The sequence below is a fragment of the Xiphophorus hellerii genome, chromosome 8 (assembly GCF_003331165.1).
Source record: "Xiphophorus hellerii strain 12219 chromosome 8, Xiphophorus_hellerii-4.1, whole genome shotgun sequence".
NCBI classification, from domain to species: Eukaryota; Metazoa; Chordata; class Actinopteri; order Cyprinodontiformes; family Poeciliidae; genus Xiphophorus; species Xiphophorus hellerii.
The window spans coordinates 4497208-4515597 of NC_045679.1; the positions used below are offsets into that span (position 1 = coordinate 4497208).

At 44.0% G+C, this 18390-nt stretch overlaps 1 protein-coding gene across 1 annotated transcript; it reads left to right on the forward strand.

Moving 5' to 3' along the window:
* The first annotated feature begins 2801 nt into the window (after positions 1-2801).
* LOC116724466 (NLR family CARD domain-containing protein 3-like) lies at positions 2802-16827 on the forward strand. The gene is made up of 9 exons (XM_032570185.1): positions 2802-2890; positions 3025-3144; positions 9011-9089; positions 9248-9473; positions 9620-11411; positions 11889-12062; positions 12319-12492; positions 16099-16145; positions 16295-16827. Exons 1-9 carry the CDS (start codon positions 2802-2804, stop codon positions 16825-16827), a joined length of 3234 nt encoding a protein of 1077 aa, XP_032426076.1.
* Positions 16828-18390: the final 1563 nt, after the last annotated feature.

Here is an 18390-nt window from a genome sequence, read left to right on the forward strand (position 1 = left end):
GCTGGTCTAACGTTTTCTCATCTCACATTCCCATATTTCTCTCTACCTGGCAGAAAAACAAAAAAACTCTCGGTTATTCATGAGAGACATGACAGTTTGGTGCTTGTTGCCGATGAGCAGGGCCGTGCAGAGACCTATAGAGGGGCAGGGGCTCAAATTTAAAAAATGGCACATTGAACAAAAACTCCGTACAACAACATAGCAACAACCCATATTAATCAAGAATCTAATTGGATCCTACTGTATCATTGCCATCATGTGGGGAAATGAAAAGCAAATATAATCTATATTTTCCCCAACAGGTTTAAAGTTTCTGTTTCTGCTGCTGACAGTCCTGGAGGGCTGAGCTGATCTGAGACTGTAGCTGTTAAACAGACCAGAGGAGAGAAGGTCAAAGGTTATGAAGTTATGAAATAAGCTAATTGCTGCCATTTTACTAATGAAGCCCTAATAATATCTATTTAACCTCTTGAACAACCTGGCTGCAGACTGATCCACCTGGAATCCACCTGGAATCTACCTGGAATCTACCTGGAATCCCCCGGTGGCCCCTGTCAGTCCCCCGATGCTTTGGGGACATTTTGATTCTTTTCATTGTGGCATGTTTGGCTTTTTGCTGCGGTTCTAATTATTGCTACAATATTTTCTCTGATGTTTATTTTGTGACTCTAAATGGGCCGAATCTTCCTTTAACACTTGAGGTTCTGCAATAACTTCTATTTACAGTCCAGAACCTCCAGCCCAGATCCTGTCAGCAGCGGCTTTAACCCGCCTGGTAGAAACGTTAAGGAGAAGCAGAGCGAACAGAGAGCAGGTGGTACCAGGTGGTACCGGGGCTTTGATCTGCATTGCGACTCGCGGTGACAGTCGGTACCGTGTCTTATATCAGGATGTCTGATATAAAGACAGATATTCTTTCTATCTGTCGGTGGACCGACTCAAGCTGCCTGTAGCGAACCGGGCCTTTAGCAGAATGATGAAGTTAAAGTCAGAAGTTTCTCTGCAGCATTTCTGTGTTTAGTGGCGAGGCGGGTTTTGTCCCGCTTTTGCAAGGACGATTATGAAACTTTAAATAGAAACAGTTTTTCTAGCGTCAACATCAGACCTACGTTTTTATTCACAAACCAGTGGATGAAAAAATATTCTTGCCCATAACTTGATAGTTAGAGGACACAGATCCTCCTCCTCCTCACCATGGACCCGGAGTCTGAACAACATGGAGGCTCTGAGAGTCATTATTAGACTGAGGGCAGCCAGACTAGTTTATTTTTACTAAATTATTATATTTAGCTAAATATTATTGCTGAGGGACACAAACAGGCCTTCTGACATACAGATTAAAAAATATTTTTTTTAAAAAAAGGATAAAAATTGCAGGGGCTCAAGCCCCCCTCATTCCCCCCCTCTGTACTTGCCTGCCTAAGACCTATTTATACGGTGAAACACCCACGTCCCAAACTGAAATTAATTAACTAATTAAGTGAATTACTAACCAAAGAACCTATTTAAAATAACAAATTAAACAAAAATTCTAAATATAAATCAACTAGAAAATAAACAAATAAAAATGAACTAAATAATCTAAATTTTAACTGAAAATAGATAAATAACTCCTACACATAGAAAAAAAACAATGTTCATTTTACTCAAACATATATGTCTAAAAAAGTAAAATCAGAGAAACTGGTCATTTTAAGAGGTTTCTTAATTTTTTCAAGAGCTGTATTTGGATCATTTAAAAATCACTTAATCTGTTATTAATAACCAGACAATATGCAGGTAAGAGTTTCACCAGCAGAGGGAGACAAACCCCCGCTAATGAAGAGTTCAGTTGGTTCCAAGTTAAAAAAGGTTCTGGTTCAGTTGGTGTTGAACAGAACCTGGATCAGCAGAATAACAGCGGATCCAGATTTATGAGAAGTGATCCTGTCTTCAGACGTCAACAGAATAACTTTCCTCTGACTCCCAGTCAGTCTGACCAGTCAGACCAGTCTGGGCTCATTTCTCCTCATAACACTTTCAGTTTAAACTAACCTGTTTCTTTGTGGCACCACTCTGGATCTACCGTGGTTCTGTTGGGTCTCAGCTTGTTGTTCAGATATTCTTCATAAACTGTTTGGATAATTTGAACAAACTGTAAGTTTGCTTTGTTTCCTACTTGAACTTTGTCATCAGGATATTCCTGCTTGTTTCTGCTCTCTGATGTTTGGAGAAAATGTTCACTTCTGATTTCAGCTAAAAAACTAAAATCTGCTGTTTGAAGTTCTCTGCTGAACAGCTGGTTTTATTTATTTTCTTCTCTGAACAAACTGATTCTTGGTTTTATTTCCTGGAATCAAACTCTGGTCTCCACCATTAAAGTCAGAAAGTCCTGTTGCTTCCTTTCAAAATAAAAATAATGTTTTTTAAATAAAATATGTTTAATTCTGTCGGATTATTAAATAGTTAATGTTTGATAGAGAAAATAATCCACTTGTAGAGATTAATAATTAACTAACTAAAATACTTCTTGTTCAGGTTGAATCAGTGAATGTAAATGTTGCTCCATGTCTCCATCTAGTGGACTGATAGTAGAAGTGCAGCAGCTGATGGCAGCTTCCTCTGCCTCTCTGCTGTCTGACTGCATTCACCTGACACTGATATGAAGCAGAGAAGAAGAGCCAATCAGAGGAGGAGCAGCTGATCTTTTTCCAGCTCTAATGATGTAAAGGATGATCAGAGTTGATGTGCAGATGAATGATGTGTGTTTCCTCTGCAGGTGAAGGTAGAAAGTGTGTGTGAGCTGATGTGAATTCAGCAGCATGGATCAGTGTGAGGACAGAGAGGAGGGAGTCCCTCCCTCTAAAACCACTCTGTGTGGGGAAGATGAGAGCCAGAGCAAAGGTCAGAGGTGAGGTCACCATCTCTAACTGTCCACAGCCCTTTTCACACAGCGTTCACTATATCAGGCCAGAACAGACGTGGTGATGAAGCTGCTGCTGCTCCTCTTTGCTGATTAAGTTTTAATCATCATGTTTCTGTCAGGATACATCAGAGACTCAAACCAGAACCAGAACCAGAACCCAGCTGTGTGTCCTTTAAGAGTGACATGTCAATGATTGATCCCATTGACTTTAAATCTCCTGGATCTCCACCATCAGAGAGGTGAGCTGTTTCTAACTGCTGTAACTGTTCAGTTTGTTATTGTGACCATGTGATGATAACAAGTTCTGTTGGGTTCTGTTGTCATGGGAACATTAGACTGAATTTCAGGTTATTTTTCTTTTCATACTTATTATGTCAAAGATGTAATACGTATGATGTCTCCATGGAAACATGTTCCAATAAGGACTATGTTACTATGAACACAATAAAGTTCAACTGGCTCCTTTGTTCAAAAATCAAACAGGTCCGTTTAGATCCACAGTCTCTACCCAGAGCTTCACTAGTTAACAGAAATCTCAAAATCTGATCTGACATCAATTTAACCATCATTCATTGGTCAGTTATTGACACCATACAGAAAGAATATTAAAAATCCTCAGTCAGGACACACTCTTATAAACTATTATGTTGACATGACATCTGAACCAGAAACATTTAACTGTGTTTTAATCTGTTTTTTATAAGCCTAATTTTTCCAAATGAAACACTCATTTATTTTGTCCGATATTAATATTAACACAAGAACAAATAGACAGAAGTGAATTTTATTTCTAGGTTGATATTTGCATCTTTCTCTAAAATCTGACAAAAGACAGATTCATTCTGAAATTAAAAAAATTATGAATTATTTTTATGATTTCACCTCTGAAGTTCAAACATCATCCAACATGGCAGATTATCAACCATTTCTACAGTTAAACTAAATATTTTGTGGATCTGATTGAGCAGTGGGCCTCAGTGTCTCTAACGGACCATCTGGTTCTGATTGAAGCTCCATCAGATCCTCCTTGGTGGTCAGAGAGGAAATGATTCCTGGTTCTTCTCCATGTCCACATAGTGGACAGACAGCGGAGCACCTTCTCACATAGGCTGCTCCAGCTCCGCTGTCGTAGGGACAGATACAGGAAATCCTTCCTGCCACATGCCATCTCACTGTACAATAAAAGCTAAATCATTGTTCTGCACTGATCAGTCCAATTTTGCACAACTGCACTGTGGCACACTTGCTGTACATATATTTACATATACATTCTGTTCTGCATTTTGAATCCTTGCAAGGACTGCTCTAAGTTGCTTTTTATATTAACAGCATTTTATATTTTATTTTTATTTTTTATTTTATCTACAACTACTACTCAGTGGTAGTTGTTATTGTGTCTTGTCTCTATGCTGTAACTGCGAAGTAATTTCCCTGCTGGGATGAATAAAGTACTTCTATTCTATTCTATTCTATTCTATTCTATTCTATTCTATTCTATTCTATGTCAGAGCTCAACACTAAGATCACCAAACGTCTCTCGGTCATTTCAAACCAACATATTGGTCTCAGAAACAAATCTTTCTGCTCTTTAAATAAGGCTGGACATTATTCAGGAGGACCAATGATCAGGAACATGTTGGAGGATTGGACCGGTTCTGATAGGAATCATTTAGAACATCAGGTTCATGATCTGTCTGGTTCTGTTGTGTCTCACAGATCTTTATTTTACAGTCACATAAAAAAATATCTTGAAAACAAACAACAGAACATTTCTAAAGAGAGTTTTTCTTTCAGGATCCATCAGAGATTAAAACCAGAACCAGAACTAGAACCCAGCTGTGTCTCCTTTAAGAGCGACTGGTCAATGGATCTTCCCAATCACTTTAAATCTCCTGGACCTCCATCGTCAGAGAGGTGAGCTGTTTCTAATTACTGTAACTATGGAAACTGAACCAGTAAGAACTCAGATGTTTCCAGTTATATTTACAGAGAGGTTTGATCTACTATCTACAGAAATCAGCTGATCTGTTCTCATGAAAACACCTTCATATCTTTATCTCTGGGATGTTGATGATGATGTTTTGTTGCTTCCTGGCTCCATGTCAGACTAACAGTGGAACACATTTCCACTGGGAAATACCTGGTAAAGCCAGTCTGATCCATCAGGACTTGGTTCCTGTGTGCATTGTGAGAGCAGTTCAGCAGGGAAGGAAAGCTTCATGATGTGGTTGGTGAGATCTGCTGGAACTCAACCAAACTGAGCTGATGTGGACCATCAGAGGTTCTGCTGGTTCTTAATGGGATCAGCAGGAACATTAAATTTTTATAACTACTTGTATCACCTGGTTCACTGCTCACATCCAGATATTACATCATGGACCTTTACCTTCTGATTGTCTGTGTGTGGACAGATACAATGTGATCTCACTGGCTTCCAGGGATCTACAGGATCCATTTTAAAATCATCTCTGTAACATCCAGGAGAGGACCCCACATGAACACACACCCACATATCTCAAACCTCCTCCTTGTCCACATCACCTCGGACCTAGTCATCAGAACCTGATGGATGTCCCACACTGTCCTGAAGACCTGTGTGGACAGAGCCTTCACTTCCACTGTCCCCAAGCTCTGGGAAACTGTCTCCACCAGCATCAGATCTAATGACAGTTTGGACAGTTTGAAGTCCAAGTTCAGCATCAACCTTTTAAAATGTCTTCTAGGTGATTTTGGTGTTACTGCTCTTCATCCTTGTAGTTCATCTTCCTCTTTTTAACTTCACTCAATTTTGTTCATATGATGCTCTGTTTTTCTGCTTCAAGTACATTTAATGTGAAAGTCTTGCTGATTTCATTTCTGAATACTGGCTCCCCACTCTAGAGCCAGGCCTGGAGGGGGGGCACGATGGCGAGCGTCTGGTGGCCGGGCTTTAACCCATGGAGCCCGGCCGGGCTCAGCCCGAAGAGGAAACATGGGTCCCCCCTCCCATGGGCCCACCACCTGTGAGAGGGGCCAAAGGGGTCGGGTGCAGTGTGGGATGGGTGGCGGCAGAGGGAGGGGACCCTGGCGATCCGATCCTCGGTTGCAGAAGCTGGCTCTTGGGATGTGGAATGTCACCTCTCTGGTGGGGAAGGAGCCGGAGCTAGTGTGTGAGGTCGAGAGGTTCCGGCTAGAAATAGTCGGTCTCACCTCGACGCACGGCTCTGGTTCTGGAACCAGCCTCCTTGAGAGGGGCTGGACATACTTCCACTCTGGAGTTGCCCAAGGTGAGAGGTGTCGGGCAGGAGTGGGCATACTTGTTGCTCCCCATCTCGGCGCCTGTACGTTGGGGTTTACTCCGGTGAACGAGAGGGTAGCCTCCCTCCGCCTACGGGTGGGGGGACGGGTCCTGACTGTAGTTTGTGCTTACGGGCCGAACGACAGTTCAGATTACCCACCCTTTTTGGAGTCCTTAGAGGGGGTACTGGAGAGTGCTCCTCCGGGGGACTCCCTTGTTCTACTGGGGGACTTCAACGCTCACGTGGGCAATGACAGTGAGACCTGGAGGGGCGTGGTTGGGAGGAACGGCCCGCCCGACCTGAACTCGAATGGTGTTCTGTTGTTGGACTTCTGTGCTCGTCATGGATTGTCCATATCGAACACCATGTTCAGGCATAAGGGTGTTCATATGTGCACTTGGCACCAGGACACCCTAGGCCGCAGTTCGATGATCGACTTTGTCGTCGTTTCATCGGATCTGCAACCGTATGTCTTGGACACTCGGGTGAAGAGAGGTGCGGAGCTGTCCACTGACCACTACCTGGTGGTGAGTTGGCTCCGGTGGTGGGGGAGAAAGCCGGTCAGACCTGGCAGGCCCAAACGTGTTGTGAGGGTCTGCTGGGAACGTCTGGCGGAATCTCCTGTGAGACGGAGCTTTAACTCCCATCTCCGGCAAAACTTTGAACACGTCCCGGGGGAGGCGGGGGACATGGAGTCTGAGTGGACTGTGTTCCGTGCCTCCATTGTCGAGGCGGCCAGTCGGAGCTGTGGCCGCAAGGTTGTCGGTGCCTGTCGCGGCGGCAACCCTCGTACCCGTTGGTGGACACCTTCGGTGAGGGATGCCGTCAGGCTGAAGAAAGAGTCCTACCGGGCCTTTTTGGCCTGTGGGACTCCGGAAGCAGCTGATGGGTACCGGCAGGCGAAGCGGCATGCGGCTCAGGTGGTTGCTGAGGCAAAAACTCGGGCGTGGGAGGAGTTTGGAGAGGCCATGGAGAAAGACTTCCGTACGGCTTCGAAGCGATTCTGGTCCACCATCCGGCGTCTCAGGGGGAGGAAGCAGTACGGCACCAACACTGTTTATAGTGGGGATGGTGTGCTGCTGACCTCGACTCGGGACGTTGCGGGCCGGTGGGCAGAGTACTTCGAAGACCTCCTCAATCCCACCAACATGCCTTCTATTGAAGAAGCTGAGCCTGGGGACTCGGGGTTGGGCTCTCCAATCTCTGGGGACGAGGTCGCCGAGGTGGTTAAAAAGCTCCTCCGTGGCAAGGCTCCGGGGGTGGATGAGATCCGCCCGGAGTTCCTTAAGGCTCTGGATGTTGTAGGGTTGTGTTGGCTGACGCGACTCTGCAATATCGCATTGACATCGGGGGCAGTTCCCCTGGACTGGCAGACCGGGGTGGTGGTCCCCCTGTTCAAAAAGGGGGACCGGAGGGTGTGCTCCAATTACAGAGGGGTCACACTCTTAAGCCTCCCTGGCAAGGTCTACTCAGGGGTCCTGGAGAGGAGGGTCCGTCGGATAGTCGAACCTCGGATCCAGGAAGAGCAGTGTGGTTTTCGTCCTGGTCGTGGAACACTGGACCAGCTCTACACCCTCGGCAGGGTCCTGGAGGGTGCATGGGAGTTCGCCCAACCAGTCTACATGTGTTTTGTGGACTTGGAGAAGGCGTTCGACCGTGTCCCTCGGGGAGCCCTGTGGGGGGTTCTCCGGGAGTATGGGGTACCGGGCCCTTTGATACGGGCTGTCAGGTCCCTGTATGACCGGTGTCAGAGTCTGGTCCGCATTGCCGGCAGTAAGTCGGGCTCGTTTCCGGTGAGAGTTGGACTCCGCCAGGGCTGCCCTTTGTCACCGATTCTGTTCATCACTTTCATGGACAGAATTTCTAGGCGCAGCCAAGGTGTTGAGGGGATCCGATTTGGTGGCCTTAGGATCTCATCTCTGCTTTTTGCAGATGATGTGGTCCTTTTGGCTTCATCAGATCGTGATCTGCAGCTCTCGCTGGAGCGGTTCGCAGCCGAGTGTGAAGCGGCCGGGATGGGGATCAGTGCCTCCAAATCCGAGGCCATGGTCTTGAGCCGGAAAAGGGTAGAGTGCCTTCTCCGGGTCAAGGGGTTGTCCTGCCCCAGGTGGAGGAGTTCAAGTATCTCGGGATCTTGTTCACAAATGAGGGAAGAAGGGAGCGGGAGATCGACAGGCGGATTGGCGCAGCGTCTGCTGTCAAGCGGGCGCTGTACCAGTCCGTCGTGGTGAAGAGAGAGCTGAGCCAAAAAGCGAAGCTCCCGATTTACCGGTCGATCTACATTCCCACCCTCATCTATGGTCATGAGCTTTGGGTCATGAACGAAAGAACGAGATCGCGGATACAAGCGGCCGAAATGGGTTTTCTCCGTAGGGTGGCTGGGCTCTCCCTTAGAGATAGGGTGAGAAGCTCAGTCATCCGGGAGGGACTCAGAGTAGAGCCGCTGCTCCTTCACATCGAGAGGAGCCAGTTGAGGTGGCTCGGGCATCTGGCCAGGATGCCTCCTGGACGCCTCCCTGGTGAGGTGTTCCGGGCACGTCCCACCGGGAGGAAGCCCCGGGGAAGACCCAGGACACGCTGGAGGGAATATGTCTCTCGGCTGGCCTGGGAACGCCTCGGGATTCCCCCGGAAGAGCTAGAAGAAGTGGCTGGGGAGAGGGAAGTCTGGGCCTCCCTTCTGAAGTTGCTACCCCCGCGACCCGACCTCGGATAAGCGGAAGAAGATGGATGGATGGATGGATGGATGGATGGATGGATGGATGGATGGATGGATGGATGGATGGATGAATATTTCTTGACTTCCTAATTGTTCCTGGTTCCTCCACAGAGTGGACCAGCAGAGCTCAGAGGTTCACAGTTGTCCGTCTGCCCAGCAGCATCAAGCACAGCTGGACTCCATATTTATGGTCTGTACATGCACAACAACTTTTCCAATGGTTCTGTTCACAGTCATCTCCGTGCTGCACTTTGTAGACCAGAGGAGTGTCAGTCTGTCAAACATCCATCTGGTGTTTGGTTCCTTGATTTCAGTCTGATGTTTCCTTCATCTATTATTCTATTCCAGACGTTGGTGGACAATATTGTCACTTTTCTGAAGAACGAGCTGAAGAAGATCCATAAGATTCTGAGTCCAGATTACCCAGAATGCTCAGAGAGTCAGAGAGATGATGATGAGGTGTTGGAAGGTGAGGATGAAGAGCAGAGAAGGAGCAGCAGAGAGGCAGTGATGAAGATCACACTGAACTTCCTGCGGAGGATGAAGCAGGAGGAGCTGGCTGACTGTCTGACGAGCAGTAAGAGGATTTCTACAAAGGTTTAACCTGATGGATAAATCACACATTTATTGAAATTTGAAGAGATGGAATCACATTTATGCAAAACATCTTGAGAATAAAATCTTATCCAGTTCTTGATTTTACTTTTTGTCTTATTTTAGAACGTCTTGCTGCAGTTTGTCAACATCAACTTAAATCTGGTCTGAAGAAGAAGTTCCAGTCTGTGTTTGAGGGGATTGCTAAAGCAGGAAGTCCAACCCTTCTGAACCAGATCTACACAGAGCTCTACATCACAGAAGGAGGGACTGGAGAGGTCAATGATGAACATGAGGTCAGACAGATTGAAGCAGCATCCAGGAAAACACACAGACCAGAAACAACAATCAGACAAGAAGACATCTTTAAAGTCACACCTGGAAGAGATCAACCAATCAGAACAGTGATGACAAAGGGAGTGGCTGGCATTGGGAAAACAGTCCTAACACAGAAGTTCACTCTGGACTGGGCTGAAGACAAAGCCCACCAGAACATCCAGTTCATATTTCCATTCACGTTCAGAGAGCTGAATGTGCTGAAAGAGAAAAAGTTCAGCTTGGTGGAACTTGTTCATCATTTCTTTAGTGAAACCAAAGAAATCTGCAGCTTTGAACACTTCCAGGTTCTGTTCATCTTTGATGGTCTGGATGAGAGTCGACTTCCTCTGGACTTCCACAACAAGGAGATCCTGACTGATGCTACAGAGTCCACGTCAGTGGACGTTCTGCTGACAAACCTCATCAGGGGGAAACTGCTTCCATCTGCTCTCCTCTGGATAACCACACGACCTGCAGCAGCCAATCAGATCCCTCCTCAGTGTGTTGGCATGGTGACAGAGGTCAGGGGGTTCAATGACCCACAGAAGGAGGAGTACTTCAGGAAGAGATTCAGTGATGAGGAGGAGGCCAGCAGGATCATCTCCCACATGAAGACATCACGAAGTCTCCACATCATGTGCCACATCCCAGTCTTCTGCTGGATCACTGCTACAGTTCTGGAGGATGTGTTGGAGACCAGAGAGGGAGGAGAGCTGCCCAGAACCCTGACTGAGATGTACATCCACTTCCTGGTTGTTCAGACCAAAGTGAAGAAGGTCAAGTATGATGGAGGAGCTGAAACAGATCCACACTGGAGTCCAGAGAGCAGGAAGATGATCAAGTCTCTGGGAAAACTGGCTTTTGATCAGCTGCAGAAAGGAAACCTGATCTTCTATGAATCAGACCTGACAGAGTGTGGCATCAATATCAGAGCAGCCTCAGTGTACTCAGGAGTGTTCACACAGATCTTTAAAGAGGAGAGAGGGCTGTATCAGGACAAGGTGTTCTGCTTCATCCACCTGAGTGTTCAGGAGTTTCTGGCTGCTCTTCATGTTCATCTGACATTTATCAACTCTGGTGTCATCTTGATGGGAGAAACACAAAGATCTAGGAAACCTTCATTATTTAATAAACCTAAACTAAAGGTTCTCCATCAGAGAGCTGTTGACCAGGCCTTACAGAGTCCAAATGGACACCTGGACTTGTTCCTCCGCTTCCTCCTGGGACTTTCACTGCAGACCAATCAGAGACTCCTAAAAGGTCTGCTCACAAAGACAGGAAGAAGATCACAGACCAATCAGGAAACAGTTCAATACATCAAGGAGAAGATCAATGAGAATGTGTCTGCAGAGAAAAGCATCAATCTGTTCCACTGTCTGAATGAACTGAATGATCGTTCTCTAGTGGAGGAGATCCAACAGTCTCTGAGTTCAGGAAGTCTTTCCACAGATAAACTGTCTCTTGCTCAGTGGTCAGCTCTGGGTTTCATCTTAGTGTCATCAGGAAAAGATCTGGATGTGTTTGACCTGAAGAAATACTCTGCTTCAGAGGAGGTTCTTCTGAGGCTGCTGCCAGTGGTTAAAGCCTCCAACAAAGCTCTGTAAGGTCACAGATTGTTACTGTATTTATGTTTTGATAGAAATCTGCTAATTATGAGGTCAATATATTTTCATGTTTCAGTTTATATATTAGTGAATTGTCTCTTCAAAATGTTCCACTGGTGGGGAGGAAAGGGACGTGCAAAAGTGAAACAGACTTCCTTCAGCAAAGTTGGACATATTGTTTCATATCCCAGCAGCAAAACTCCTCCTCTTCATGTTAAAATTGAAACTGGGTTAATTTACAGTAGTTCATTGTGGAATCTTATAATTATCTTTCCATCCTTCTTTTTGCCTGTAGTTCTAAACTTTAAGGCTGGAGGACTAACTGTAGAATGAACCGATTCACAACAAACAGCAACATAAATGTGTGTAAAATAAAATAGTTCCTTCTCTGTCCAAGCAAAGTGATGATGATTTGAAAGAAGATAAATTTTAATCATTTGTTTAATAACAGATTTTTCTCTCTGTCTCCTCAGACTGAGTGGCTGTAACCTCTCAGAGAGAAGCTGTGAAGCTCTGTCCTCAGTTCTCAGCTCCCAGTCCTCCAGTCTCAGAGAACTGGACCTGAGTAACAACAACCTGCAGGATTCAGGAGTGAAGCTTCTCTCTGCTGGACTGAAGAGTCCAAACTGCAACCTGGAAACTCTCAGGTAACTCTGGGCACTTGGCAAATTGCTGCATCTTAGGTGCAAAAAGAAACATTATTACAGATCCCAGCAGTTGCTTGGCTTTCTTATTTATTCCACATGTTACAAATCCATCCATCCATCCATCCATCCATCCATCCATCCATCCATCCATCCATCCATCCATCCATCCATCCATCCATCAGTCCATCAGTTCAGACCTTGGGTTCTACCTCAATGTTCTCATATTCTCATCATGTGATGAATTGTGTGTCTGCAGCTTATCAGGCTGTTTGGTCTCAGAGGAAGGCTGTGCTTCTCTGGCCTCAGCTCTGACCTCCAACCCCTCCCATCTGAAAGAGTTGGACCTGAGCTACAATCATCCAGGAGACTCAGGAGTGAAGCTGCTGTCGGCTGGACTGAAGGATCCACACTGGAGACTGGAAGCTCTCAGGTATGGAGGAACCTGCTGCAGGAGCAGAGAAGGTCTGATAGAGGAGGAAGAGGGAGAAATGTCTTTAGTCAGTCTGCTGGGAAACATTTAGTTTGAAGCTGAATGTTTAATTTGAAAATTAAATATTTAGACGCCTCATCTGGAGGCAGAGATCATTACCCAGTTTTCTGGAATATTCTCCAGACTAAGAACGGCTCACAAGGAAAATTAAAGAGTGGGATGGGTTTAATAGTTTAATAGGGACTCTGACTAAATTAATAAAAGTTCAGTTAGATTTCCATGATGATCTACTGATGGCAGAAAGGACTTTAAAACAATATTTGATGGAGCTCCAGACCAATCAGCCCCAAGAAGCAAAGATGAGAAGAAAAGTAACTCCATGTTGGTCAGATGGATGTTTAAAAGTTATGGGAGAGAAAAATAAAGAACTTTAAATTTTAAACAAAACTCACAACTTTCAGGATTTAATAAAATATAAATTACATAAAAAGTGAAGAAAACTATTCATGAGGCAAAGAAAGAAAGTGAGAATTTTAACAGTTTCATCCATTTAGTAGTTTGATCTCCACCAGGGGGCGACATCTGGAAAATGATCCAAACAATGAAAGGAATCAGGAGAGAATGGAAATCCCTTGTTTTCCAGAGGAAATGAAGAATTGCAGTGAATGATGGTGAAAAGTAGAATTGTGCTCTGTTGACTGTGGTAGAAATTAAAAAAACAATAATAAGACCTTTTAGACAGATCCAAGAAAAGACTAATGTGTTTAGGTTTTCAGTAGTTGGGAAAGCTTTTGGGATTGTTCAATAAAGTTTGGGAAAAATTCCCAACGTCTTGGAAAAAGGCAGAGACCCTTCATGTTGGAAAACCAGGGAAATATCCATCCGACCAATCAGATTCCAGATCCACAGCTCTGACGTCACATATAGGATAAATAATGGAATCGTAATAAGAGAAAGAAAAACATTTTATTGATAAAGTAGAGGGATGATATCAGCCCATCAGATGGTTTAGAAGAGGGAGAGGAAGCATCATGGGACTGCAGAGGTCCTTCACCTGATCCTGGTTGTTGGGACAAGAACTTTGTTACTGAACTTAAGGACATTTTTCATGTTTCTGTACGTAAGTAGATTTAATGGTGGGAACTTTTACTCCACTACATTTTACAGTATCTGCACTTTCTACTTCACTACATTTCTATAAAGCGTTGCGTTACAAGTTACATCCAAGTCGCTTTGCGCTTTTTGATTTGTTGGTTAGTTTGAAAGTAATTAATGATTCTGGTGCCGCCTTTGCCTCCCTGATATCATGAACTGCTAGCTTTCAAAAATTCACCATCAAATCTGAAAAACATATCGAGGAAAGTTAAGCTGCTAAACGCTGTCTGAGTTTTGGGTGTTAAAATTGATTTAGGTTAGAGACGTTTTATGTAATCTTACCAAGCTTCTAGTTTAAATCGACTGCAATAAATAAAACAATTAAATAGTTGTAAGCAGCTGAACTGGCAGTAACATTGATTACTGCGGTCGGGGCGCATGGAGCGCAGCGTCTCCTGCCATGAATGTCCCAGTAACGTTAAACTCCTCCACATCCTGGTTACTGAATTAATGTGAATAATCTCTATCTCATATTTACTTTTACAGTCATATTCAATAAATTAGAATATTGGTTCCCATGAGGCTCGTTTGTCAGGTTTTAAAACAACTTCAGCAGATATTAAACATATTTTTCATGCTTTCTTACTTTTACTCTAGTAAAAGTGTTAATGTGGTTCTTTTACTAGAGAACATTTTTGTCTGTTTGTTTGTACTTTTACTTCAGTACATTGTTTGAGTTCTTTCTCCACCTCTGGTGAACAGCCAGTAGGTGGCGCTAGAGTCAGGAGGAGGCAGCCTGGAGAAAAGGCTGTTCCTCCCTGATCTGTTTCCAAGCAGTCAGAGTGTAGAAGTTGAGAGCTGGAGAAGTTTCCTCCTGTTGCTGCAGCAGCAGAGATGTTCTGCTTCATGGACTAAATCAGGTTGGAAAGAGGAGAGATCTTTACTGAGCTGCTGGATAAAAGCTTCTGAAACATTTCAACTCTTTCTGGAAACTAATGACACATGAAAACAATGGATGTTTTTACCATCCAGACCTATAGAACTAGTTCAGGTCAATAATTCAGTTGTTTCTGTGGAAGATGAACAGATTTGATGTGAAATGATGAAATTCTTCATTTCTATCTGATGTTCCAGCAGATCTGTAGAAAATGGAGCTGCAGCTCTCAGATATTTCAGTCGTCATGTTTTCTATCAATGAATCCACTGATTAAAGCAGGAATCTCATCTCCATGTTCTCCTCCAGAGGTTCCCAAGGTTTGTTCCTGGAAGCTGCTGCTGGTTCCTCCAATCCAGGCTCCGCCCCCTTTAGAGGAAATCTGTCCATATATGGCGCTAAGAGTCACCTTGATGCTGCAAAGCTTTGTTCAGGGATGAGATGTCAGGATGTTAGTGTCAGTCTGTTCCAGGCTTTAGTTGTTCTCCTCATGAGGAGCTGAAGTCTCTGACAGGAACGTAGAGCTGAACAGGAGAAGAACTTGAAGCTTCTTCTTGGCCTCTGATTGCAACAGCAGGACAATCCAACATTTTAGTCTGACTTCATCTGGAAATATTTCTTTGACCCTGAATCAGTTTGAAGGCAGGCCAGCTCCTCATCAGAGCTGAGATCTTCTCTGTCCTCCATGCTGGAAATGTACAAGTCCAGCAGCTCCTGATCAGTGACATCAGAGCGTGACATCATCAGTAGAATGATGATGTCATTTCCCTCTCAGAGCAGCTTGGAAATCTGAGAGGAAAGATGCAAACAAAGACTCTCTGGACTGTTGGATCTGCTGGTCCTGGTTCCAGATGCTCCTTGGACACTTTCACAAGCCATTACTGCAGCTGCTGGATTCAGGATGCTGCTTCTTCGTCTTGGTCTCATTGTAAATGTGTGCAGCAGCGCCACCTGGTGGCATTGGTTGGTAGAGGAAGTGCTGAAAGGTTGGAGGTGTTCGTCAGAGGTGTGTGATGATGGAAGCCTCTCCCTGGTTTGTGAGTCTGAGCTCAGAGATCAAATCTTTGATTCTTGTTGAACTCTTTGTTGAATGTGATGCAGCTTCTCCTTTTTAATGTTTGTATTTCTGGATATTACAGTGAGGCCACAGCAGGTTTTCAGCAGCAGGGCTGTTTAGTGTTTCATTCCTTCATCTGTGTGTGGGAGTGTGGATGGAACAGGTATCCAGGTGTTGTGTCAGAGTTTAGATTGATTGTATTTTAATGCTGATAATTAAATCAGGTTGAGCTTCCAGAAATGTTTCCTTAGTTTCCTGATGTCCTTTTAGGCTTCAGTGAGTTTCTTCAGGTTGTTACTGAGGGATTTCCTTTCTCCTCTCTGTTGGAGCTTTTCCTGTGTTTGGAGAAATGAGTTGTGCTGCAGCAGCACCAACTGTCCTTCCTACATCCACTGCAGTTTGCAATCCAAATGTTGGACTGTTCCTGTCTCAGTGGAGGACAATGTGTGTCTGAGAGACATGTAATGTCCATGTTTGCTGCTGAAAGAGACTGATGGTCTGACCCCCCTCCTCCTTTCAGGGTGGAGCCTGCTGGAGTCCCATTCTTGACACCAGGTCTGAGGAAGTGTAAGTGTGTTTTTCATCTGATTCATGACAACAAAGCAGCTCACATTCAACCATCTTCAAACTGTCACATCACTCATTCAGGAATCATCATCAAAGTGTCAATAAATGATCAATAACTGCAGCTGGATTGTGTTTGTTCTCTCCATCAGATTCCTGTCAACTCACCATCGACACAAACACAGTGAGTAGAAAACTCAAACTGTCTGAAGACAACAGGAAGGTGACATGGGAGGAGCTTCAGTCATATCCTGATCATCCAGACAGATTTGATGTCTGGGATCAGCTGCTGTGTAGAACTGGTCTGACTGGTCGCTGTTACTGGGAGGTCGAGTGGAGAGGATATGTTTATATATCAGTGAGTTACAGAAGAATCAGGAGGAAAGGATACAGTGGAGACTGTGTGTTTGGATGGAATGATCATTCCTGGAGGCTGAGATGCTCTGATGATGATGGTTACTCTGTCTGGCACAATAACGGAGAAACTCATCTCTCCTCCTCCTCTGTCTCTAACAGAGTAGCAGTGTATGTGGACTGTCCTGCTGGCATTCTGTCCTTCTACAGAGTTTCCTCTGACTCACTGATCCTCCTCCACACCTTCAACACCACATTCACTGAACCTCTGATTCCTGGATTTAGGGTCTGGAGGTCCAGTTCTGGTTCCTCTTCAGTGTTTCTGTGCTGAGTTGAGTCTAAAGAGTCTAAAGTTTTTCCTCCTGTCAGAGAAACTCTCTCACTGTTGAACAGATAGTTCAGTCTCTACAATCTATTTCTTGGTGAAACAATTCTGATTGAGTCCTTGGAAACTTTTTCTTCTTCCAGTCCTTTAAAGATGGAAGCTGGGATTATTCCAGGATTATTCCAGGATTATTCCAGGATTATTCAATGATCCACATGTTTTCCTGTTTGTTTCCAGTCAAAGCTTCACACTGAATATCAAGATATTCTCTTATTTTTTCCTTTCATTCATCAGATTTCATTGAAATGTTGATCAGTTTTTCTCAATCACTGATCATTTTCTGTTTCTATCGGCTCCTATTTTTCTCAACATGTCAGATTTGAATATTAAATCTTCCTTTTGTAAATTTGCTGCAGTTTTTCTTCATGTGTTTTAAATAAAAACATTTTTCTTCTGCATTTGGTTCATTTGCTGCTCATTCTGTTCTTTTCCTGCTCAAATTTATATATTTGCATTAAAAAGATTTTTTCATCAACTCTGCCTTTCAGAAAGTCCTGATTGAAAGTAAAACATTCCCATCCCATGAAGGTCAGAGGTCAATGCTTTGAAGCATAAAGTGGGAAAATCTTCATATTTTCTGTTTCATTCAGAACTTCTACCTGAAACTCAGAACCTGCAGAACATTTTTCTCTTTGGAGGAAAAATCCCAGGAACTGGAAGATCAGAGCAGAATGAAAACTGGAGATCAGTGTTGGACAGAAAAGGTCTGATCGCTGCATCTCTGCTATATTTTACATTTAAATCTGATAACAAAAAGTAAACCTGTTTTTAGTGAATAAACCAACATGGATATGACCCGCCACAGCGCCAGCGTGGGCCACACCTGATTCAACCCAAACCGGAAAATAAAGGATTTAAGTGGAAAAAGCAAAACCCAGTAAAATCAGCAGCTGGTTGTGATTAAAATGCAGTTTGTTGCAGAGGTTCAAACTTCCTGATGGTGACCTCTCCTCCGTCCGTCACCTTGTCTGGCCGGTTTTAATCCTCACTGCAGTGTTAGACTGGAGCTCATCTCTCAGATTAACCAGATTAACACTGAGCTGCAACAGGAACCAAACGTCTCTCCTCCAACTTATTTCACAGATTAATAACAAGGTTGGATAAAAACATTGAGCTGAGCTTCTCATTCCTTAAAGAGTCATGAAGAAAGACTCACCCTGGAACTGCAGAAAAGAAGTTAGAAAGTTTAAAAATAGATGGAAAAACTTTGTAAATATATTCTACCAAGTGATTTAATTATCTGTTTTTGCATCTTTTAATGTATAAAACTGTATAAAAAAGGTGTAAATGGTTAAAAATCTTCAGAATGAGCCAATTTTTAACCTGATTAATCATCACAATAATTCTTTGTTGGACCATCGCTACGCGGTACTGAGGAGGAAACTTTAAAAAAGTTTTAATGTAACTTTCTCTATGTCCTAACATGAGATAATCTGAGAGAACAAATGGAGTTCTTCTGCCTCCTCCCTGTGTTCTGCTGAATTACTCTACTGGGTCAGAAACAAGCCA

What these genes read in the sequence shown, in the direction of transcription:
- LOC116724466 (XM_032570185.1), top strand. Translation starts at nt 2,802, where the DNA reads ATGGATCAGTGTGAGGACAGAGAGGAGGGAGTCCCTCCCTCTAAAACC. An exon ending in AGCCAGAGCAAAGGTCAGAG is followed by an intron (nt 2,891 to 3,024) that starts GTGAGGTCACCA and finishes TGTTTCTGTCAG; the next exon opens with GATACATCAGAGACTCAAAC. An exon ending in GGATCTCCACCATCAGAGAG is followed by an intron (nt 3,145 to 9,010) that starts GTGAGCTGTTTC and finishes GTTCCTCCACAG; the next exon opens with AGTGGACCAGCAGAGCTCAG.